At 65.6% G+C, this 22819-nt stretch overlaps 6 protein-coding genes across 6 annotated transcripts; 4 read left to right on the forward strand and 2 right to left on the reverse strand.

The window, feature by feature from the left end:
- Nucleotides 1-4120: 4120 nt before the first annotated feature.
- On the forward strand, nt 4121-5641 carry EMIHUDRAFT_62969 (hypothetical protein; the record flags this gene model as incomplete). The annotated part of the gene is made up of 5 exons (XM_005789059.1): nt 4121-4438; nt 4512-4652; nt 4784-4961; nt 5071-5212; nt 5308-5641. The coding sequence occupies 5 exons, from the start codon at nt 4121-4123 to the stop codon at nt 5639-5641; spliced, it is 1113 nt and encodes a 370-aa protein (XP_005789116.1).
- A 472-nt stretch (nt 5642-6113) lies between these two features.
- Nucleotides 6114-6656, forward strand: EMIHUDRAFT_200840 (hypothetical protein; the record flags this gene model as incomplete). Its single annotated transcript, XM_005789060.1, has 1 exon — nt 6114-6656. The coding sequence occupies one exon, from the start codon at nt 6114-6116 to the stop codon at nt 6654-6656; it is 543 nt and encodes a 180-aa protein (XP_005789117.1).
- Nucleotides 6657-7642: 986 nt separating this feature from the next.
- On the reverse strand, nt 7643-10544 carry EMIHUDRAFT_462323 (hypothetical protein; the record flags this gene model as incomplete). The annotated part of the gene is made up of 10 exons (XM_005789061.1): nt 7643-8086; nt 8308-8460; nt 8536-8658; nt 8711-8769; nt 8905-9057; nt 9157-9208; nt 9264-9338; nt 9405-9443; nt 9683-9765; nt 9839-10544. The coding sequence occupies 10 exons, from the start codon at nt 10542-10544 to the stop codon at nt 7811-7813; spliced, it is 1719 nt and encodes a 572-aa protein (XP_005789118.1). The 3' UTR covers nt 7643-7810.
- A 1197-nt stretch (nt 10545-11741) lies between these two features.
- Nucleotides 11742-12511, forward strand: EMIHUDRAFT_351786 (hypothetical protein). The gene has a single exon (XM_005789062.1). The coding sequence runs from the start codon at nt 11758-11760 to the stop codon at nt 12310-12312; it is 555 nt and encodes a 184-aa protein (XP_005789119.1). The 5' UTR covers nt 11742-11757; the 3' UTR covers nt 12313-12511.
- Nucleotides 12512-15449: 2938 nt separating this feature from the next.
- EMIHUDRAFT_351789 (hypothetical protein) lies at nt 15450-15902 on the reverse strand (the record flags this gene model as incomplete). The annotated part of the gene is made up of 1 exon (XM_005789063.1): nt 15450-15902. A coding segment is annotated over one exon (453 nt), but the record flags the coding sequence as incomplete, so codon positions are not given.
- A 4838-nt stretch (nt 15903-20740) lies between these two features.
- On the forward strand, nt 20741-21749 carry EMIHUDRAFT_98124 (hypothetical protein; the record flags this gene model as incomplete). The annotated part of the gene is made up of 2 exons (XM_005789064.1): nt 20741-21208; nt 21261-21749. 2 exons carry the CDS (start codon nt 20741-20743, stop codon nt 21747-21749), a joined length of 957 nt encoding a protein of 318 aa, XP_005789121.1.
- Between the last annotated feature and the right edge of the window lie 1070 nt (nt 21750-22819).

Consider the following 22819-nt stretch of genomic DNA (forward strand, 5'->3'; position numbering starts at 1 on the left):
CGAAGGCAGCAAAGGAGCTGGCCGCCAGCAGCGATGGCAGTGACAGTGGGCGCAAGGCGGCAAAGAAGAAGAAGGAGGGCAAGAAGGCGGCGAGGAAGCCGGCGAGGAAGCCGGCAAGCAGCAGCAGCAGCAGTGACCGTGACAGCGATGCCAGGGAGAAAAAGAAGTTCCGCTCCAAGGGGAAGGTTGAGACGTGAAGCAGGGCGAACTCCTGGCTCTTCACGGCGAACGGGATCCCCTTCGGGCCCTGTTCACGCGCGCGGGAGACGTGCAGACAGGGTTGCCAGGTGAGAGCCGCCCTGTTCACGCGCGCGCGAGCGCGAGACGTGCAGACAGGGTTGCCAGGTGAGAGCGAATGGCGCGGTTCACGCCTCGCACAACCTAGAGAGAGAGATGCTCTCTTTGCATGGTGGGACATAAGAGAGCGAGTACTTGAACTTGGGCGAGTAGGCCGTGCGGTCGTCGCTGCCGCGCGCGACCTTGCGCGTTTGTTTTTTGATGTTTTTGAGAAGGCAAAGTCCAAGGCGAAGGCAGCAAAGGAGCTGGCCGCCAGCAGCGATGGCAGTGACAGTGGGCGCAAGGCGGCAAAGAAGAAGAAGGAGGGCAAGAAGGCGGCGAGGAAGCCGGCGAGGAAGCCGGCAAGCAGCAGCAGCAGCAGTGACCGTGACAGCGATGCCAGGGAGAAAAAGAAGTTCCGCTCCAAGGGGAAGGTTGAGACGTGAAGCAGGGCGAACTCCTGGCTCTTCACGGCGAACGGGATCCCCTTCGGGCCCTGTTCACGCGCGCGGGAGACGTGCAGACAGGGTTGCCAGGTGAGAGCCGCCCTGTTCACGCGCGCGCGAGCGCGAGACGTGCAGACAGGGTTGCCAGGTGAGAGCGAATGGCGCGGTTCACGCCTCGCACAACCTAGAGAGAGAGATGCTCTCTTTGCATGGTGGGACATAAGAGAGCGAGTACTTGAACTTGGGCGAGTAGGCCGTGCGGTCGTCGCTGCCGCGCGCGACCTTGCGCGTTTGTTTTTTGATCAGATGTTTTTGTTTGACAGGAACGGAACAGAACACACAGACGTCATTTGGGGTTGTTTGTTTGTGTTGGAAGGAGAGAGAGTGGGAGAAAAAACATGCACACGCACATGTACAACATGCACATGGCATGTGCATGTGTCATGTGCAGAGAGAGAGAGATTTTTAGCAATACCAAACAAATCTAACACTTTGTTTGTTTTTTGCATGTGCAGAGAGAGATTTTTAGCAATACCAAACAACTCTAACACTCACACGTAATTTGGGGCCTGGAGCCCTGTTCTGGTGTTCACGCGCGCGCGAGACGTGCAGACAGGGGTTATGACATGCACATGTTACATGTTGTTCTCACATTTCCGGAAACGCAAAGAAAGTGCTGGTCCTCTGGTTTGTTTCCCTCGCTCTGGGTTGCCGGAACAGGCCAACGTCAATTCTGTCCTCGCCAAGGAGCGACTAGTTTCACTCGGATTCACTCCTATGCACCTTCGGTGAGGGTACATTGGCGCGTAAAAGGAGAGTCACGGAATCGCGCGCGCCTCCACCAGGAAGGGCTACGCAGTATCCTGACATCCCCTGGGATCCTGCCACTGAAGGCGGAGGGTTGGGACTCAAACGGCTTGGGTTGCTACAGGTACGGAGGGGACCTCAACGTCCTGTAGCCGCCCGCGGCGCCGTAAGGGATCGCACCTCGGACCAGATAGAGAGAACCACACCCCAAAGCCAGAGAGTAGGCAGGATAGGGTGGGTGGGGAGAAGAAAGAACTGGTGCAGCCGAAGGGCTGGCGCAGTAGGAAGGAGAGCCTGGCGCGGCCAAGGACGAGGAGCGGCGTCATGGCCAGGTGAGCAGGAGAGAGCAGCGGAAGCCGCGCTCATCAGAGCAGCGAGCGGGCGGGAGCGCCCGACACGCACGGAAGTTCAAACTTCCGTAAAAGATGAAGTAAAAGATGTCCACGGAGAGTCCGTGAAGGACGCAGAGGCAGAAGAAGAGGTAGGAGAGGAGAGGATCTCCGTGAGTCTCCTGCGGGAAACTAGTGGCCTATCACGAGTTAGGGCCCCTACCCCAATCGTTATCGGCGAACTAGTTTCACTCGGATTCACTCCTATGCACCTTCGGTGAGGGTACATTGGCGCGTAAAAGGAGAGTCACGGAATCGCGCGCGCCTCCACCAGGAAGGGCTACGCAGTATCCTGACATCCCAACGCGCAGTGGAGGAGGAGCGAGGGCAGGTGGCCCGGAAAGCCCAATGAACCCCACAGAAGGGGCAACTGGCCGTGGCATGGAGCCACAGAGGCGACAGCCAAATCACGAGAGGGGTGAGGCCGGTCGCCGAACGTCCAGAGACCGCCGGGAATCGAGCCACCACCGTCAAGGCGGCGAGGGAGAGAGCACCACCCCACACCGCCGTCGAGGCGGCGAGGGAGAAGCCTAGAGAGAGGCGGAGGCAGGAGCCGAGAGCCGGCCACCACTCCGCGCCGCCGTCGCGGCGGCGAGGGAGAAGCCTAGAGAGAGGCGGAAGCGGCAGCCGAGAGCCGACCGTCGCTCCGCGCCGCCGACAAGGCGGCGAGGGAGATGCCCAGAGAGAGGTGGAGGTACGACCGGGAGCCGGCTACCACTCCGCGCCGCCGTCGAGGCGGCGAGGGAGAAGCCTAGGGAGAGGCGGAGGCGGCAGCCGAGAGCCGACCACCACTCCGTGCCGCCGTCGAGGCGGCGAGGGAGAAACCTAGAGAGAGGCGGAGGCACGGCCGAGAGCCGACCACCACTCCGCGCCGCCGTCTAGGCGGCGAGGGAGAGGCCTAGAGAGAGGCGGAGGCACGGCCGAGAGCCGACCACCACTCCTCGCCGCCGTCGAGGCGGCGAGGGAGAAACCTAGAGAGAGGCGGAGGCGACAGCCGAGAGCCGACCGTCACTCCACGCCGCCGTCGAGGAGGCGAGGGAAAAGCATAGAGAGAGGCGGCGGCAGCCGAGAGCCGACCACCACTCCGCGCCGCCGACAAGGCGGAGAGGGAGAAGCCTAGAGAGAGGCGGAGGCGACAGCCGAGAGCCGAGCGTCACTCCACGCCGCCGTCGAGGAGGCGAGGGAGAAGCCTAGACAGAGGCGGAGGCGGCAACAAGAGCCGACCACCACTCCGCGCCGCCGACAAGGCGGAGAGGGACACACAAGACGAGACTCGAGTAGAAGAGGAGCGAGGCGAGGCTCACTCGAGAGGGAAGGCAGCAGTGACAGCTGGCCGCCCACCACGCCGCCCACGAGGAGGCACACGAGACGAGGCTCGAGTAGAAGAGGAGCGAGGCGAGGCTCACTCAAGAGGGAAGGCAGCAGTGACAGCTGGCCGCCCGCCACGCCGCCCACGAGGCGGCACTGGGGTGCTGCCTGGAAAGGAGATATCCCAGAGCCACCTGAGCGCAGAGCTCAGCCACATCTGCAGCACGAGGCCGGAGAGAAGAGAGAGGCACGCCACGAGTTGAGATGCAACAGCATTCCTCAGAGCGGGCTGTGGAGCCACCGACTCAGGTCTCCAGGTGGACGAGGCCGCTGTGGCAGGGCCGAGGCGACCGCAGAGCATCGCAGGCAAGCAGATGAGGCCATCGCCCATCGTGCACTGCTGCCAAGGACAGTCGCCAGCAACAGCAACAATGGCGCAGACGCACAGATCCTGCACGGAGAAGAAAGAACTGGTGCAGCCGAAGGGCTGGCGCAGTAGGAAGGAGAGCCTGGCGCGGCCAAGGACGAGGAGCGGCGTCATGGCCAGGTGAGCAGGAGAGAGCAGCGGAAGCCGCGCTCATCAGAGCAGCGAGCGGGCGGGGGGCGGGAGCGCCCGACACGCACGGAAGTTCAAACTTCCGTAAAAGATGAAGTAAAAGATGTCCACGGAGAGTCCGTGAAGGACGCAGAGGCAGAAGAAGAGGTAGGAGAGGAGAGGATCTCCGTGAGTCTCCTGCGGGAAACTAGTGGCCTATCACGAGTTAGGGCCCCTACCCCAATCGTTATCGGCGAAGAAAGAAAAGAAAAAGCTGCGCCCGCGCGCGCGCCTTTCACTTCACCACCGCCACGTGCAGCCAATCCACAGTACAGGACATCCACGGCACTTTTGCCGCCATGGTCAGCTTCACCGGCTGGGTGGCCCTCGCCACGTTTGTGGCGCAGAACACCGCCGCCGCGCTGCTGATGCGCTACGCGAAGACGCGCATGGAGCCGTACAACTCTGCAGTCGCCGTCCTGCTTCAGGAGGTCGCGCTCAAGCTGCCCATCTCGGTCGTGCTCTTCGCCGTCGAGTGCGGCGGCTTCGGCCAGATGGTGCAGAAGATCCGCCGCGACTTCAGCGAGCGGCCGCTGGAGTGGGCCCAGCTCTCCGTGCCCGCTCTCCTCTACCTCGTCACAAACATCTCCGTCTATGTCGGCTATGACAACTTGGAGGTGCCCTCGAGAGGCGCCGCCGGCGCTCGCGCGCGGCCCCGACGCGCCGAGCGCGCGCCTCGCATGCCCACAGGCCGCGCTCGGGATGGTGATGTACCAGAGCAAGATTGTCTTCACCGCCATCTTCTCGGTCACGCTGCTCAACAAGAAGATCTCAGTCAACCAGTGGTGCGGCGGCGGCGCGCCCGCTCGCGCGCTCTCGCCGGGCCGGCGCGTGAGGAACGCCGCTCTGCCCACAGGTGCGCCGTTTTCGTCCTCGTCCTCGGCGTCATCGCGGCGCAGGGCCTCCTCTTCCCGCAGCCCGCGCCAGAGGCGCACGCCCACCACGGGCACGGGCACGGCAAGCACGGCGGCGGCAGGAGCCTGGCGGCGGCGGCGGAGAAGAACCGGGTGGTGGGGATGGGCGCCTTCCTCCTCGCGGCCGTGTGCACCTCGTTCGCCTCCGTCTACTTTGAGAAGATGATCAAGTCGGACTCGAAGCCGTCGCTGTGGCTCCGCAACCTGCAGCTCGCAATGTACTCGGGTGAGGGGGGCAGGGGTAGGGCTGGTCGCTGCGCCTCTACCAACCTGCGGCCGGCCCGCGGCCCGCGCCCTCCCCTCCCTCCCGCCTCACCGGCCGGGTGGCCGAGCAGGCGTCATCGCCGTCGCCGGCCTCCTGATCAACGACTACGACGAGATTGCGAGGCAGGGCCCGCTGCACGGCTTCGGCTTCTGGACCTGGTGCGCGGTCCTCAACAACGCGCTGGGCGGGCTGCTCGTCGCTGTCATCATCAAGTGCGCTAGCACACGCCCCGAGCCCCGCTGGGCCCCGCTGGCCCCGCTGGCCCCCGCCCGGCGCGCCCACCCCGTGCATGCTTCGCCTGCTTCAGGTACGCCGACAACATCCTCCGCTCCTTCGCGCAGGGCCTCGCCATCGTCTCGGGCGCCGTGGGCTCGTACCTGCTCTTCGACTTTCAGATCACGGCGCAGTTCATGCTCGGCGTCGTGCTCGTCATCGGCGCCGTCTTTCTGTACGGAGCCCAGGCCAGCACACCCACCGAGCTGTGCGAGCAGCTGGCGCTCAGCTGCCTCGCGAGCGTCGCCCCCTCGCGAGGCGACAGCGCCCTCAGCGACGCCAGCGCGGACGCGCCGCTAAAGCCGGCTGCGTATGCGTCGGTGCAGCCAACGGAACCGCACACGGCAGACGAGGTGGAGGAGCCCTGACTGACCTCGCCAGGAGCTCGCCCGCCGGCGGTGGCCGCAACGGCAGCAAAGCACCACGACCCCTGCAGTGCGGGCCACGCGACCCCCGCGCTGCATCCCCGCGCATGCCGCTGCGCCGATCAGCACGAGGTTTGTGTGCATGTGGTTGCAGGAGCTCGCCGCCGCGCGCCCCCCTACTGCTGCCTTGTGGACTCTACCTGTGTGTAATGGGGGGAGTTGATTGTGCTGACAAACAATGACGTGTGAGTGTGAAGTTGTTTGGTATGCAAATCGATCTAAAAATATCTCTCATTGTGCTGAAACCCAACCCCAGCAGCAGGGCCAGGGGTAGGAATCCTGGGACCTAGCAGCCGAAACGCGAAAACCGACGGAGGCGGCGGGCCCAGACTCTCTTACAACGGATGGTTTTAAAGAAACGGTGCCGCGGCGCCGACTCTTTGCGCCGCGATCGCGGTCTGCCGGAGTCACAGCAATGACGCTCAAGGCGGGCGAGGTCCGAGCGTACCTGCTCGCCAACGGCGTCACGAAAGCTCAGTACGACAAGGCGGAGGGGAGGGGCCTCTCGGGCTTGCAAGAGCTGGCGGAATCGGTGAACTGCACGCTCAAGGACGAGGAGACGGTGCGCATGGCTGTCGCGGCGGCCAGCGCAGAGAAGAAGGCGACGACTTCGGAAGCGGCCCTCACGCCGCTCACGGCGGAAGAGCGGAAACGCTTCGCAGCCGCGTTCGAGCACTTCGACAAGGACAAATCTGGGGAGCTTGACGTCAAGGAGTTTCGAAGCGCGATGCTCGACAGCGGGATGTGTCCTTACCCGTACGAGCAGGAGGAGCTTTTCAAGACGGCGGACATGGACGGCTCGGGCACCATCACCTTTGAGGAGTACTGCCACTTCATCCAAGTCTACCGCGCAAAGCAGAGCTGGTGGGAGCGCATGATGGAGTCGATGACGGACAAATTCATGCCCAAGCCCTCGTACCTCACCAAGACAGCGGCCAGCGCCGCGGAGCTGCATTAAGCACCGGCGACATGCACCCGCTGCAGCGGCGGTCGCAAGCGCGGTCCCGTGCCGTCTTTGGCGCGCGGTCCGTTGTGCGGCCACGCGGTGGGAGCTCATCGCTCTGCGAGCTCGACCCGGCACGAGAACCCGCGGTCTGAAGCCCTCTCTCCGTTGATAGTGTCTGTCTCCATCTCCGCGTCCGAGAGCTCCACGCGCGCTCTCTCTTATTTCTCTCTCTCGTCTCTGTCTGTGTATTCGTAACACTTAACTTTTGTCGTGCGGACGAGTCGTGGAGCGATTCTAAAATCAGGTCTGCCACTGGGCGGACATCGGCCGTCCCTCAGTGCTTCCAGCCTGCCCGCTTGAGTTTCCTCAAATTGGCTCGAATTTTGCTTTAAAAAAAAGAATAGCGCCGATCGCGACGGCTGTCGTCGGGGCGCCGGCAGGTGCCGCGCACAGAGGGTGCCACCGGACCGTCCGACGCGCGCCCGGCGGAGCCTTCGTCGTCCACGGCGGGCCGAACACCCCCGCGTCGCTTCTCGGCGCATTGGAGAGCAGAGGAAGCTGCTGGCGTCGCCGCTGGGATCGGCGGCGGCGCCAGCAGCGTTCTCGGATCTGAAGCCGACTTTGAGCGCCGATCGATCGATCTGAGGGCTGGCCGATGGGTGGCGCTGGGACATCGCCGCCGCCGCGGAGGCCGGCGGCGACCAGAGGAGCGGTTGGGGCGCGTGGCGCATATGTTACCTGCCAAGTGAGCATTCAAGTGTGCTTCGAGATTTATTCGAGATTTGAAACTTAGATGTCCGTTTTCAGTGGGGAGGTGGCAGACCTGATCTTAGAATCGCTCCGTGGCGACTCTCGGTCTCGCGCTGCACGCGCTGCCGCTGGGACGTGCGCACGTGGCACGTGACGAGGACGTGGGACCTGGGTCTGCCCGCCTCGGCGCCTGTCCGCTCCGCTGGCGTTGAGCCATCGCGGCGGCCAACGAACGCACAAGTTTAAAGTATTTCGCCCTTTCCGCAAGTGCCAAGACCCTGTGACGTACGCGCGGATACTCTCTATACACGCGGTGACCGCGTTCTACTCTCGCTCTCGTCTCGCGTGCGCCAGGGGAAGAGACTCACACACCACTCACCACACACCAGTGTCTCTGCTAGCTCAACTTCTAGCTCTCAGGACGCGGGACCTGGCGCCTCGCCGTCCCCGTCGGCGCCTTCACTAACGGCGCTATCCGCATCGACGTCGATCTCTACCCGGCGGCCACGCTCATCGTAGTTGGGGTCGTCCCGCTTCGACCGCGCGTCCAGCACGGCCTGCACGTAGCCGACGCCCAAGCCGAGGGCGGTGCCGACGAGGAGCAAGGTGAGCTCGTCCTGCTGGAAGATCGGGTGCAAGAGGCCCTCGAACTCGCGCGGCGAGAGGCGGCGCAGGTTGGTCTTGAGCGTGTCCTGCTGGGCGCGACGGAATCAGCGCTGCGCCGGAGCCCACGGGGTGCCATGCGGGAGGGGCGCGGTGCGAGGGAGTCGGCGGCGGAGGGAGTCGGGGAGTCGGCGGCGGAGGTGCGCGTGTGGCCGCGGGCGGTACCGCCTTGAGGCAGAGGGCTCGATGTGCTCTCGGCGTGCTCTCGGCGTGCTCTCGGCGTGCTCTCGGCGTGCTCTCGGTGCGGCGCCTTGAGGTCGAGGGCTCCGTCGATGTAGCCGTGGGCGAGCGGCAGCTCGCGCGGCAGCAGCTGCAGGATGCGCTCCGAAGCGCGCTCCTCGAGGCCACGCCAGTGCGCTGCGCCTCCGAACGCCGTCGGGTCTGAGCCGCTGTAGACGACAGCCTGAGCGAGGGCGAGCGGCGCAAGGGCTGTCCGGGCGTGGTGCGGGAGAGGCGGCGGGTGCGTGTGCTGGCTTACCGCGGCGCCGGACATGAACTCGGAGGTGCGAGCGCGGAGGAGCGCGGCGAACTTTGGACCCCCCGAGCCGTGCAGCACGCTGTCCCAGATCGACTCGGAGGAGAGGAGCTTCTCCGTCATCGCCTGCGTGCGATGAGGGGTGTCACGCCGCTCCTGGGTGGCTCTGCCTCAGCACCGCAGGGCGCGCCTCCGCAAACTCCTCGGACACCTCGTGCTGCCGCTTCAGGAAGAGACCTAGGGAGAGGCGTCGCCGCAGTGCGTCCTCCCGCGCCACCCGCGCGGCCTCCCAACGCCGGGAGCCACCACGCCGGGAGCCACCTTGCACGACCCTCGGCCCGAACTAGCCCTAACCCTAACCCTAGGAGCCACCTTGCACGACCCACGGCCCGAACCGCGTGGGCTCGACGGGCTCGAAGATGAGCTTGAGCGCGAGCCAGTTGGTCAGATAGCCGACCACCGCGCCGCCGACGGCGAGGGTCCACGCGCGCTCGTACAGGAGCCAGATCAGCATCTGCACGACGCCTGGTGGCGGCGGGTCGGGGGCGTGCGAGAGAGGCGGCGGCCCCGGGAGCTCGGCAGAGCGGCACGAAGCGTCCGCACGCTACCCTGTGGGAGGCTCACCGAGTGCGCAGCCAAACGAGAAGCCAGAGTTGACGAGGAACGCGAGCTCCGCCTGGAAGGGGGGAGGGGGGAGGGCTTGGGAGGGGGAGGCCGCCCCGCCGCGCCACGTGCGGCGGCCGCGCCTTGCCGCAGCGCTGGAAGAGGTCGATGAGCAGCTGCTTCTCGCGCACCATCCCGCCAACCTAATCACTCCCACACTTCATCATTCAATCGGTCATGCAGATCCTTCTCGCGCGCCGCCCGCCGACCACGATCTCGTCGAAGTCGACCAGCTGCCGCACGCTCGCCTGATCGCGCGCGGGTGGGGCTTACGCACCGCAGAGGGGCCGGCGCGCCCCGCGCATGCCTCGCCTGCATGTCGCGAGTGAGGCCCGCGACGAACCGGTGCCGGAGCGCAAGCAGCTCCGCCTGCCGAGATCACCCGAGATCACCCGAGGTCACCCGAGGTCACCCGAGGTCACCCGAGAGTACGCGGTGGCGTGGACGAGAGCTCCGCCTGCTGCGCCGGATCGAGGCCCCGCAGGACGGCCTTCCCCGCGCCGACGACGCCTTGCGCGGCGCCCGCGGGCGCTATGTCGGCCACGATGTCTTCGGCGATCCGGTCGACGCCTGGCACGGGACGGGTGGCACCTTTCGCACAGCGCCGAGCACAGCCGCGACTAGCTCTGTGCTGCAGCCGCACCGGGCCCGAGCAGCGAGGCGAGCTTCCCCGGGGAGAGGCGCCGGAAGACCACCTCGACGTCGACCAGCTTGTTGGTGACCAAGTCAGTGATGCGCGCCGCCATCTCGCCCGCCTTTGCTGGCACGATCCCCTGCCACCCGATCCAGCCCAGAGGCTGGTTCGGGTACGTGCGGAGCCGCAGCCCTCCAAACTCGACGGGGTAAAAGATCATGTCCACGGCAACCTTGTTGGTGAGCCAGCCGACGGCGCCCGCAAAGAGCGGAATCGTCAGGTACTGCCACCAGCGCGAGCAGAACCGGCGCGCCGCCGCGGACAAGGCGAGCGTCAGCGCAGCACGGCGCTTACCGTTCCGCCACAACCGGACCGCCGACCAAGCTGGCCAGCAGACGGCGAGCGTCTGGAGCAAGAGCAGGCCGAGCCGGCCGCCGCGACCCGCCACGGCTAGAGCCGCAAAGGCGCCGCCGACGACAGCCGACCGAACCAGCCCACGACCTGCTGCGCCGTTGGCGGCGGACAGGAGCGGCGGACCGCCCGCTCGCTGCCAACGGACCGCGAGCGGCTGGCCAGCCAGCAGCGGCGTTGCGGCGGTTTTGGTCACCAGCGTTCGTGGCGCGAATGATGGATGGCAGCGGGCACCGCTTGCGACGTGTGGCGTCGGCGATAAGGCGAGTGCAGCGGCGAGCACGCTCGCGCCGATCACCGACATATGTGTGGGCTGCGCGACCGGTTGCACGCGCGCGTCGAGAACCGACTCAAGAGCCAGCGCCAGAAAAGAATTTTAGCATAGTGGACTAAAGGCGAAAGGGTCTAGATTTGGGGCGCTCGCCGAAGAGGAGTACGACAAAATAGCGCCCGTGATTGCCTGCACGCTACCCGCACTCACGGACTCCATACCCGAAAGAAAGAGAAGGGAGCTCGCGGGAGAGGTGACGAGTGAACTACAGGTAGTGGGGAAGGCAGCCTCGATGGCCATACAGACATGGGTGCGAAACAACGACAAGACCAAGGCACGGGCAGAGGAACGAGAGAAGAATATAGGGTGGATAAAGCGCCTGTTCACGGCATGGAGGGTGAGCCACACCGAACGTACCGAGCGAAGAGCCGAGCGGAAGGAGGACGGGGAAGATGACTCCGAGGAGGACGAACCAGTGGAAATTCAGTTGTCAGATGTCACGATGCATCCGAAGGGGACCCCAGCGCCGGCATCATCCGTAGAGGCACGAGTGTTCGAAGAGAGAGTGGACCTGAGCAACAACATGACCTGTAGGCAAATGATCGGAGTGGGAGTCAGAAATGTGGTCCTTGCGCGAGGGGAGCTCGATAGACTCGAGGGGCCAGGATACGCCGCGAGGAGGACGGAGTTGCGCCGAAAGGCGAAAGAAGCCGCGAGAACAAGGGACCGGCAGGCGGCGGCGTCGCAGGACGACGCAGAAGAGAACGACGCGACAGAGGAGGAAATGACAAGGGAGAGAACGACGAGAGTGGGACGACCGCGAGGTGGCATGAAGGCTGCAGCGAGAAGCGGCGAGAGACTGCGAAGAGAGATAGGAAGAGGCAGACTCCCTAGGGTGGGCGACGGCTAGCGCATCACACACCTCTCCTTAAAATCCCTGTGTGATGGCGGCGTGCCGTCCTCCCATCCCTCCCTTGGGTTGTCTGTTTTCTTTCTTTCTTTCTTTCCGCTCGACCTGGGTTCGAGCCGTGAGGACCTGGGTTCGAATCGCTGTTGGCGGTAGGGTAGATAAAAAATCTTCTTCCCTATTCACAGGCGCGCGGGATGCGTCGGGTGTGAATGGACATTCTTGCCCAGGTGAGCCGGTGTGTGTGCCAGTCGCGCTAGTCTCGCCCTTGTCGTGCCAGAAAGAAAGAAAGAAAGAAAACCCGCGCCCAAGAGGGTTGGCTCCCGGCCGAGCACACAAATGGACTTTCCAATCGCCTCCGCCGCCGCCGCCCTCCTCTCCGATCTCACCGTGACCAGCTTCACGCTGCGCGCCGCTGCTGCCGTCTCACTCGAGGCGCCGCCGCCGCGCCGTCGGCCAGTGCAGCCCCACCGCCGCCCGGGGCTCAATCAGCCGGGGCGGAAGCGCTCAACACAGTGGATGCAAAGCGAGGTCGCGCGCCTGCGAGCGCTGCGCCACAAGCTGGTACACCTCATCGAGGCCGACGAGATGAGGCGAGAGGCAAAAGATGAGGCGGCCACGGCACTTCTAGCACTGCAACGAGCGCGAGAGGTTTGCGAGGCAAAGGTGCACAGGGCGATGGAGCACGCGTCAGAAGCGGTCGAATACGCGGCGGCGCGACGTGAAAAGCGCCACCGCGAGATCGATTTTGAGAGCAAGAAGAAGAGGGCTGCGCTTAAAGCTCGGCTCCGTGGCCGCGTCCATCGTTCAGGCCGCAGCTTCGAGCAGGCGTTCGACGCCTTTCTCGGGGCAGCGAGTCCAGGCTCTTCGGTGCTGGAGGAGTACGGGAAATGAGGCGCTCCATGCACCCAGGCAGGGCAAGATGGCGCACTTTGCCGTCACGTCATGCATCACTGTCGCTCTGAGACCTCTACTGCATCCTTTGCTGGTGGCGCCTGGGCTTGGACCCTTGATGTGAGGAGGGGAGTGCGAATACACAGTGCACGACCCTCGAGCTTGCGGTACGTGTCTAAAACCTTTAACGATCTCGAGTACTCGAGAGACAGCGCGATGTCCTCATGTCCACCGGGCGCGTGTGACACACACACGTTGCACACGATTGGCTCGGGAGGAGCCGACACGAGGCACACACTGTCACCGGCCGTAGCTACGGCTCTAGGGTTGTCAAACGTTAAGAGCTGAACAGTGTTGCTAGTGTTAACAGTAACAACAGAACAACAGTGGGGCTCCCAAACAACAGTAGCTAACGTTAGGCCGGCTGAACAACAATAAGGAAGGCCTGGCAGTGACCCACGACGATCTCCAGCGTCCAGTGCGGGTAATACCCGAAAATACCCGCAACCCGGAAACCCCCAGGTATTTTCCGGGTTTTACCCGGGTTTTTTGCCGTTTTCTGCTTGCTGGCCGCTGAACAACAGTAACAACAGTAACAACAGTAACAGCATGGGCTGGGGTGAACACTTGAACAACGTTAAGGATTTCAGCCAACACTAGCGCAACTGTTAGGCCCCAAATTAACGTTAGGCAACCCTAGCCGTAGCACCGGGTCCGGACTGCTGGACACACAGCACATAGCTCACAGGACAGCTCACGAGGTGGCGCTATATAGTGGGGTTCTCGGGGACTGGCAACGGAGAAGAAGGTGGGACACAGGGATGGGGCCACAGAACTCACGAACTGATAACCCACCCCGCGCCGGGGGCGGTTGCGCGCGCGCGCGCCGGAGTACTTTGGACCCGCAGTCTGGCGCACCGAGAGAGCGACTGAGGAACGGGAGAGGCCCTGAGGGTTGTTGCGCGCGCGGGGGGGCGGATCGGTGCGCGGTGCCGCAGTGTACTCGGGCTCCGACTCCGGCGAAGGAGCGCTCGTGGGGAGGCTCGCGGAGGAAAGAGGCGTCTGAGCCCTGGTCTGACAGCCTGACAGCAAACCCCGGACAGCGCCTGACAGTGCCCGACAGCCTGACAGCGCTGACAGCACTTTCTCTGACAGTCTGACAGCACGTGTCTGACCGCCTGACAGGCGAGGGGTCCCGTCGCTGTCAGGCCCTAACGTGACAGCCTGACAGTTGCCTGACAGCCCGACAGCACACAGTGGCCTGACAGCAGCGCTGACAGCCCGACAGCAGCACAGACCGTACACAGACCCCGTAGAGCCTCTTTCTTGTGCCCCATGAGGGTATAACAAAACTACATGCAAAGACATGTGAGTGTGGTCCATGTAGTCATGGGATGGTCATGGGTCTCTCTCTCAACCCTCCCGCCCGCCACCTCTGCGGACCCCTCTCTAGCACCGGCGGCTGTGCTACTAGCTACCAGCTAGCCTTCTGGTGCCCTACAGTCATATGCCTACGGCGTCTGGGTGGGGGTGGCCGCCGCCGTCTGTGCCGCCGCCGCCGCCGCCCCGCCTGCGCCGCCATCTGCGCTCCCCAGGCGGCCGCTCCTGCTGGCGTGATCACGCCGTAGGAGGGGTGCAGCTGCGTAGCCGCCGGCGTCATCGGCGTCAGCGCCCCCGCCGCCGCCCGGCCAGCGGCCACGGCGGCGTCGACCGCCGCGTTGGTCGCAATCTTCTGCGCCTTGTGCTGCCCCCGCACCTTGGTCTGCGTGTGGTGCGCTGTGAGCGGGCGCTGCCGAGCCACTTGTGCGCGATCGACACGACCTGCGACCGCCGCGAGAGGAGGGTGAGTGCCCCGCGTGCGGGTATTGATGGACACACGACGAGGAGAACGCACGTTTGCAGCTCGGCCAGCGTCGGCTTCTCCGCTTCCACCGGCAGGTCGGCGAGCCACGCGCGGAGGTGCGACTCGCCGGCAGTGTGGCGCAGCACGTTGGAGCAGTTCGAGCCGATCGCGCCAGTCTCCCCGTAGAGCGCGCCCTTCTTCTTGCCGCACAAGGAGCATTGGTAGTAGCCGAAGTGGCGGTCGAGCTTCTTCACCCCCTGCGAGAGGGAAGCCAGTGGGTGTGGGCGGGAGGGTGATGAAGAGGAGTGTGGCGCCCACGCACCTTCTCCACAGACTCGTTGGGCGCTGCAAAGGAGAGGTAGGAAGCCGAGTCACCAGAACAGAGCGTGCAAGTACTACAAGCTGACGAGCGACAACAATGGGGAGGCCTTCCGCTGGACCAGCAACTACCAGATCATCAGCAAGGTGTACCTGAAGAAGCACTCCACCCTGCCTCTCTGCTATTCCCTCAGTGCGGCAGACAAGAAGATGGTGACGTCCACCATGAAAAAGATGGTGGGACCGGAGGCAGAGTAGAGGCTGGAGTATGTGTAGTAGAGTCCTGCTGGTCTCCTATTGATAGTGTCATAAGTGTGGCTGGTGTGTGTCAGAGCCTGACAGCACCCCGACAGCACCACCTGACAGCACCTGACAGCAACAGCCCAACGTCTGACAGCAGCAGCAGCCTGACAGCTCTGACAGCTCCGACAGCGTCTGACAGCAACACCCGACAGCTCCGACAGGACCCGACAGCTACAGATCCCCTCGCCTGTCAGACACGCACCCGACAGCACCCGACAGCACTGACAGCACCTGACAGCTGGTCTGACAGAGGCACCTGACAGTGCCTGACAGCTGCCCGACAGACCGACAGATCACCTGACAGCACCTGACAGCCTGACAGCCAGGGCTCAGAGAGGCGTGTGAAGAGTGTGGTTGCATGGAGAGCATACAGTGACGTCGAGTGCATGACGAGAGATGATGTGCATGTGGTCGCCCCGCGCGAGGATCGAGCAGTGGCCAGAGTGCAAGTTGAGTTCTGACGCAAGAGAGTCAGAGAGAGCCACTCTATTGGTCTGTCGCGGATATTCGTATATACAGAGGCTTTTCATCGTTTGTTATTTCAACGCGTGTTTCCACGTATAGTCTGTAGTCGCCTGTGGCTGTGCGCGCTGGGCCGAACCCGAACATCCGAACTGGTCACTCACTCACCCGCGCGGACCTTCTCGAGCTCCACGTCGCGCGCCGCCACCGTCCCCTTGAGCTCCGCCACCTGGTCGAGCGCGTCGCCGAGCAGCCCCTTGGCCACGCCAAAGTCACGCAGCTGCTCCACGCCGCCGCTCGCCCGCACCTCGGCGGCGTGGTCGGCCACGTAGCGGCGGCACTGCGCGAGGAGGCGCCCGTCGCCCGTCGTGTGCGCCGCCTCGAGCAGCGGCACGGCGGTCGCCGGCCCGACGCTCTCCTGCAGCGCCTGCGCGCAGAGCAGCTCGAGGCGCGGCACCTGGTACATCTGCGCCAGCTCCCGCAGGTCGAGCGCGCGCTGCGCCCTGCCGCCCTCCTCCTCACCGAGGTCGAACTTGTCGGAGAGGAGGTAGTCGACGAGGGCGGTGAAGCTGGCGAGGGCGGTGTGGGACACCGTGACCTCGGCGGCGTCGCGCTCCTTCATGCCGATGCCAAACATGGTCCGAAAGACCGGGGACGGGCGCATAGGACGCACTTGCTCACGTGCTCGATGCGCTCCTCGTCGTCGCCGACCAGGAAGGTGACTTTCCCCTCCGGGAGGGAAGCGTCGCCCCGCGTCTTTGCGAAGTCAGCTCCAAGGGTCGAAGGCGGAACGACGATCGGGGCAAAGGAGGGAGGCGGAGGAGGCGCCGCCACGCAGACCTGGCGGAGGCGGCCATCTCTCGAACTGACCAACAGCGCTCTGACGTCGGAGCTGATGGCGACTTCATCTGGGCTGGCGAAGTCCGCCGCGTCGCCCACGCCATCAGTGCTGCCACTGGTGCCGCTGCCCGCGATCGTCGTCACCTCCCCCGTCGCCACCTCAACCCGCCGGATCTTGTTGTTCATATAGTCCGCCACAAACAGCGCGCCGCCGTCTGGGCTGATGGCGATGCCAGTTGGGCAGTAGAACTCCGCCGCGTCGCCCACGCCATCGGCGCTGCCCCTGGTGCTACTGCCCGCGACCGTTGTCACAGCGCCCGTCGCCACCTCAACCCGCCGGATCTTGTGATTGAAGAGGTCCGACACAAACAGCGCGCCGCCGTCCGGGCTGAGGGCAAGGCCACGTGGGCCGCAGAACTCCGCCGCGTCGCCCACGCCGTCCGCGTCGCCATCCTCGCCACTGCCCGCGAGCGTGGTCACAGCGCCAGTCGCCACCTCCACCCGCCGGATCTTGTGGTTGACGGAAGTCTGCCACAAACAGTGCGCTCCCGTCTGGGCTGATGGCGATGCCAGCTGGACGGCTGAACTGCGCCGCGTCGCCCACGCCATCAGCGGCGCCCTCCTCGCCGCTGCCCGCGAGCGTGGCCACCTCGCCAGTCGCCACCTCCACCCGCCGGATCTCATTGCGGCTGTAGTCCGCCACAAATGCCGCGCCCCCGTCCGGGCTGGCAGCAACGGTGTAGGAGTCTCCTGCCGGCAAGGCTGCAACGCGGCGCACGCGCCCGGCCGTCGAGACGTGCAGCAGCGAGTCCTTCGTCGCGACGTACCAGGCGCCCGCGTGGTCGCTCGCGACGCGAGCGAGCGATGCCAGAGGGCCGTCCTCGCCCTCGAGCGTGAGCGTGGAGACCTGTCCGACGACGCGCGCGCCAAAGATGGGCGCCTCGAAGCCATCCGCGACCGGCACGGGCTCCTCGTCCTCCTCACCGCCGCCGGTGCGGGCGCGCTTGCAGGCGGCGGACGCCATTGCCGCGCGATTCGGACACACGCGCTTGTGGGGTGCCAGGTCTGACACGCGGGGTGGGGTATCACTTTGAGATATATGGTTACCGTTTTGCGCGTTTGCACCGTTATTGAGAGATTGACAGACGTGCTCACGAACGATCCAGGCGCTTGCTGTGCTCGTTCGAGGCACCGGACATGTGCGTAACACACCCCCTTTTCCCTTTTCGTACCACACACGCACCTTGAAACCGTCCGGACTCGTACCAAGAATTTTCCGAAAATTCCCCCAGGCGCGCACTCGCCCGTCGCCTGGGGGCGAAACACACGCACACGACACTCGAACGTACCGCGTGTCCCAATACAGCAACGTGTTACGGTGCGTGGAGCCTCGAGCCTGTTGCTAGCGCTCTCGAGGAGACGCAGACCCAAGACGGGACCGGCGCTCTATGGCTCTCTACTGAGATCACCCGTCCCCTCTCGTCTCCTCGCCGACCCGCGCCGAGCCGAGGCAGCGGCAGAGCTCCTCGAGGTCATGCCGCCCGCCGACGAGCAGCCTAACAGTGCACCACCGTCGGGCTCGTGCTCAAAGGAGCGCCACAGACCGCCGCCTCTCCCCGCCGGCCGACGAGCCCGCGCAAAGTGCGTCCGTCGGTCTCGCCTATTGCAACACAGCCCATCACAAACCTGCCGCTCCCGACAGCGCACACCCCCTCCCGCGCCCGCATGCTGCGCGATGTTGGCGCGCGCGTGCTGCCGCACGGCCGCCGCCGTCCCCTCGTCGGCGCCTCGCAGCGCGCGCAGGCAGGCGCGGTAGAGGGCGCGGGTCTCTGCTCCCCAGTTCGCGACGCCGCCAGACTCGAGCAGCGCCGACTGGTACTGCTGCCAGCGCGGTGCCGCCTCGGCGTCGCGCGGCCGGCTCCTCCCCGGCACGCGCCACGCGAGCCCCTATACGCGCCGCCTCCAAGGCAAGGATGAGACGACTGACCCAGGCTCCCTGTGCCTTCGGGGAGCTGCCACGCCGCGTCGCCGCCGGCGCGCGGGACGCGGACGATCGATCCGCTGCCGGGGCGAGAGAGTCGAGCGTGGTGAGGCGCGAAGAGAGCGACCGAAGATGCTCAAGTGCGCACCTCGGCCTCCGCTGGGGAGAGGTCCTCTGCACGCCTCCTCGAGCCTCTCCGACCTCTTTAAAGTGCCGCTCCGCGCGTGCGCGCTCCTCACCCAAGTGGCGGTCGGGATGATGCGTGAGCGCCTTTGCTCGGTACGCCGCCTTGAGGTCCTCTGGGGAGGCATCCGCCGCAACGCCGAGCAGTCGTCGAGCGGCGTCGTGGGCGGAGGTGGAGAGCTGCCGGGACAGGGTGAGAGAGGAGCGTCGGCCACGCCCAGACCGAGTCGGTGGAGAAAAGAAGGAGAGGTACCCCCTCTATCGGGGTTATGGGGGGTTTACGAGGTGTGAACGTGAACAGAGTAGCCAGATCGCTGTCGATCGTTACGGCACGCATGGGGGGCCTCCCGGACGTATGATCCTAGCCCAATAAGCTCCACGGAGCAGATTTGGATTTTTGACAGAATTAAATGCACTGCCCCCGCACGGTACTAATGGTCGTAGTTTTGGGGGCGGCGCCCCTCACGGCACCACACTGACGCCGGACAGCCCGAGATTAGCCTAGCAGTGAGTGGGAATCGCCTGCCGGTCGGCTTGGCACGAGCCAAGCACTTGGGTGGCCGTCAACCGAGTCCGAGCGGCGCCTGAGGTGGGTGCCACGGCGTCCGCACGAAGGCGTGGCGGGGTGAGGAGCCAGGGGTGGTGAACACCTCCCTGACGGGCGCGCGGCGCGCCGGATGGTCCGCCGAGGCCGCCGCCGCCCCGGCGGCGGCGATGGGGGCGGCGGGGCCGACCCGGCCGGCGTTTGTCGGCTCCACCTACAGAAGAGCAGTCTCTGTGGGTCGACGATACTAACTCGGTAGTAACGCTGAGCGGTGCTGTGCGACGCCGCGTCGTGCGCGAGGCGACCTCCTGGGGCTACCTGGGCTGGCAATGGATGCCACCAGGACGCACGGCTAGCAGGAGCCAGTCGGGCATGCCCTGCTGTGGAGCAGAGCCTGCTGGCGCACCGGCGATACTAACTCAGCGCGCCGCGAGAGGCAAATCTGGGCGACTTTGGAGGCGCAGTTCTCGAGCTTGCCGTCGACGATTGATGTCGGGTAAACTGTCACTGCCGTCCGGGAAGGTCTTCTCTCAGCAGGCCGAGCGCCGTGGCATCGCGCTGCTCGCAGCGCTGTCGCGGCGCCGAGAACCCCCAAAACTCGCGAGACCTCGATCAAAGAGATATATGTGCCACTTTCCGCACAAACATGGCACCCGACCAGCTGAAGCTCTAGACTCGTCGACCGAGCTCTGGACGATGCCGACCTCAAACCACCAGCGCCAGCAACGACGTGCCGCGGCTCGCCGCGCCGCTGTTGCGACCGACGACGTGCCCGACGCCGTCCCGCGGCCGAAAGGAAGAGGCCCGCGCAACCACTTCTGGGACCCGCGGCCGCCGGGCGTGCGGCGGCACAACGAGTCGAACGAACCGAACCAGCGCAGAGCGGCGCGTCTCGCGAGCGCCCGCGGCCGCCACGCCGACGCCGTCCGCGGCCGACGGTGGTCGCGAATCAACGCGGCGCGGTGCAACGAGGCCAAGTCCTTCCAGGCTCCCGCCAGCAGCGCCTCGTGGCGTGGGCTGCACGGCCCTTCGAGACGGCCCGGGGGGCGGTGAGAGACCTCTCCCGCCGGCATGGCGCACTATATCACCCGTAGAGGCCTCTCTATAGTCGCCTTTTGGCACCTCCTCTCTCCATGCCGCCGATTAGACCTCGCCGCATCGCATCGCCCCCTTCCCTGCCCCGTCGCCCTCCTGAGCTCTCCCTCCTTCGCTCCAGCCATGCACAGGACGGCTGGACCATTGGCCCGCGTGCCAGGCGTCCGGGACGGCCGGGTATCGGCTCCGTACTTTGAGCCCTCTTGGGCCACCCTCGCGTCCACCGGCCGGCAGAGCACCGCTTGGGCGACTCAGACGGCCCGCCCGACCAGCGCGTTCGATCGTGCCGCCCCCACAGCGTCAGTGGCGTGCGTGGGGTGGCAGGCGGCGTCAGCGCAGCCCCTCGTGGGGGTGCCCACCGCTCTCCTCTCACCGCTCCCCCCCGCCCGTGGCACCCCACACACTCGTCCCTCCTCAGGGGCGCAAGGCGGCACGGCACGTTCAGCGCTTGCCTCGGCCCACCTCGCCTTCACGCCCGCCACCGCGACCAAGGAGGTGGCCTCGGCGGCCCAGATGAAGCCCGTGCGGCTCGTTTGGGAGCCGCATGCCGTCCCTCTCTCGCCGGCGCTGCTCACCACGCCCAAGCCTACGCCGAGGAACCCGTCGCGCCCGTCGCTCCACGAGCTGGTGGCTCGCATCGACCGAGCCGTCCAGCTTTCTCACGCCCTGCCCACGATCAAATTCGAGACGACCAACATCCGACCACAAAAAAGGCCCGCGCGTGCTGCGCGGGCCGGCGAGCGACTAGCGAGCCAACCTGCTAGTACTACAAAGACTACGATACTGGGGTACACATCTTGTACAGGTGCATTTTCCCGCCTTCGGAGCCGCCCCCGCCCCCCCCCTCGCTCCCAAGCCGATGCCGGTCGCTGCCTGCGCTGCCTCCCACACCAAGATCTCCGGCCAAGGCTCCGTCGCCGCGCACTCGCCCTGCGCCTGCGCTGCCTCCCACACCAAGATCTCCGGCCAAGGCTCCGTCGCCGCGCACTCGCCCTCCGCCCTCAAGGACGCGGGCGGGGAGGCCCTCGCCGCAGGCGACATCGTCCGCGCGACTCATATGTACACGATGGCCATCGACTTGGTCCTCGAGGGCGAGGCGCCGCCGGCGAGTGGCGCAGATTGGTTCGCGCTGGACGCCAAGAGCGGCGGTGTGCTCCACGCGCTGCTCTCCAACCGCTCGCTCACGCTGCTCAAGCAAGAGGACGCTCCGGCGGCGGCAGAGGACGCAGAGCACTGCACATGTGCTCGGCCTGACTGGCCCAAGGGCCACCTGCGCCTCCTCGCGGCGCTCGACGCTTCCTTCACGCTGCTCGAGGAACGCCGCCGCGTGTGCGCCCGCGCGCTGCGCGCATGCCCCGGCCACCGAGCTTGACGCTGAGGCGGCCACCGCCGCTGCCGGCAAGCCGGCCGGGCGCCGCGCCGAGGAGGAAGAGGCGGAGCAGATCGCGGCGACGCGGCGCGTCGCGGAGGACCCCGGCGACCCGCGCCGATTCATGGCGGCAGGGGACTTCGGCTCGGCGCTCGCGGTCGGAGCGTTTGGCTTGCAGAAGGACGTGGCCGCGGCGGAGGTGTACCTGCGGGTGGGCGCCGACGGCGGCGACGCGGGCGCCCAGCGCAACCTCGGCCTCCTCCTCCTCGAGCTGGGGCGGGCTGCGGAGGGCGCCGAGATGCTCCGCCGGGCCGCCGAGGGCGGCGACGAGAGCGCGGCCGCGACCTGCGATCAGCTTCTCTCCGAAGCAAAGGCGCGCGAGGAGGAGGCGCTCTTCAAGCTGCGGGCGCTGGCGAGCGGCGGCGACTCGCGAGCGCGCGCCGTGCTCGAGCAGCACGAGGCGGAGCGCGCGGCGGTGACTGCTCGGGCCGGCGCTTGATCCGATCACTGCGAGGTGTGGACCCAACCCAGTTAACAACCGTGAGGTCGCGTAAGATCTCCTTGTCTTCTCCTGCATCTAGTCGCATGCTCGTGGCGTGTTCCGCCCGCCTTGATCATTCATGGCGTCCTCCCCGAGGTGCAATCGGTTGCGTGTGTGCTGTGAACGGCGTGTCCGCGGCTCCGCGCTCGTTTTCTCTTAGTTCACTATTATATTGCACAACGACATAGAAAACCGTACCAGCCGCTTCGGTTGCTGAAGCTGATGCTGTTGCTCGCTCGTGCGGGTCGTGGTACGTGGGTCAACTCGTGCACCAGGCTCGTGCATTTTGCACTCCGACTCCCGCCACGCGCCTGTTCGCTGTTCCCTGTTGCTGTTGGCCAAAGTACAGGTTTCGATCCGGGCCACCACACAAATTTTGATCAGCAAATTTCGAGGGGCCGGCCGCAAATTTTGAGGTAGATTTTGATTGTCAAAACACGTCCGTCTTGCCGCAGGATAGAGCATATAGGCGGCGAACACCCACACACGACATCCCACCACTCAACAGGACGCGTTAACCTCCCCACGAGACACGGCTAACGCGCAGGCGCACATGAGTCGGCATTTGGTGGCGTGAGGAGTGAGGAACGCTACTGGCGGCGCGAGAGGGCCTCTCTCCGCTGCGTGTGTTGCCCATCGGCACGCGGGTGCGCAGAATCGCGACTCTCCCGCTCGCTCGACCCTTTTGCTGCGAGAGGGCGCCGGCCGCGTGTAGGAGGTGGCTGGCGCCCTGAGGCGGCATTTGGTGGCGTGAGGAGTGAGGAACGCTACTGGCGGCGCGAGAGGGCCTCTCTCGGTTGCGTGTGCCGCCCATCGGCACGCGGGTGCGCAGACATCGCGACTCCTGCGCGACTCTCCCGCTCGCTCGACCCTTTTGCCGCGAGAGGGCGCCGGCCGCGTGTAGGAGGTGGCTGGCGCCCTGAGGCGGCATTTGGTGGCGTGAGGAGTGCGGAACGCTACTGGCGGCGCGAGAGGGCCTCTCTCGGTTGCGTGTGCCGCCCATCGGCACGCGGGTGCGCAGACATCGC

This window comes from Emiliania huxleyi (genome assembly GCF_000372725.1).
Source record: "Emiliania huxleyi CCMP1516 chromosome Unknown EMIHUscaffold_13, whole genome shotgun sequence".
Taxonomy (NCBI): Eukaryota; Haptophyta; order Isochrysidales; family Noelaerhabdaceae; genus Emiliania; species Emiliania huxleyi.

Coding starts and splice junctions, on each gene's coding strand:
- EMIHUDRAFT_351786 (XM_005789062.1), top strand. CDS start 11,758: ATGGACTTTCCAATCGCCTCCGCCGCCGCCGCCCTCCTCTCCGATCTC.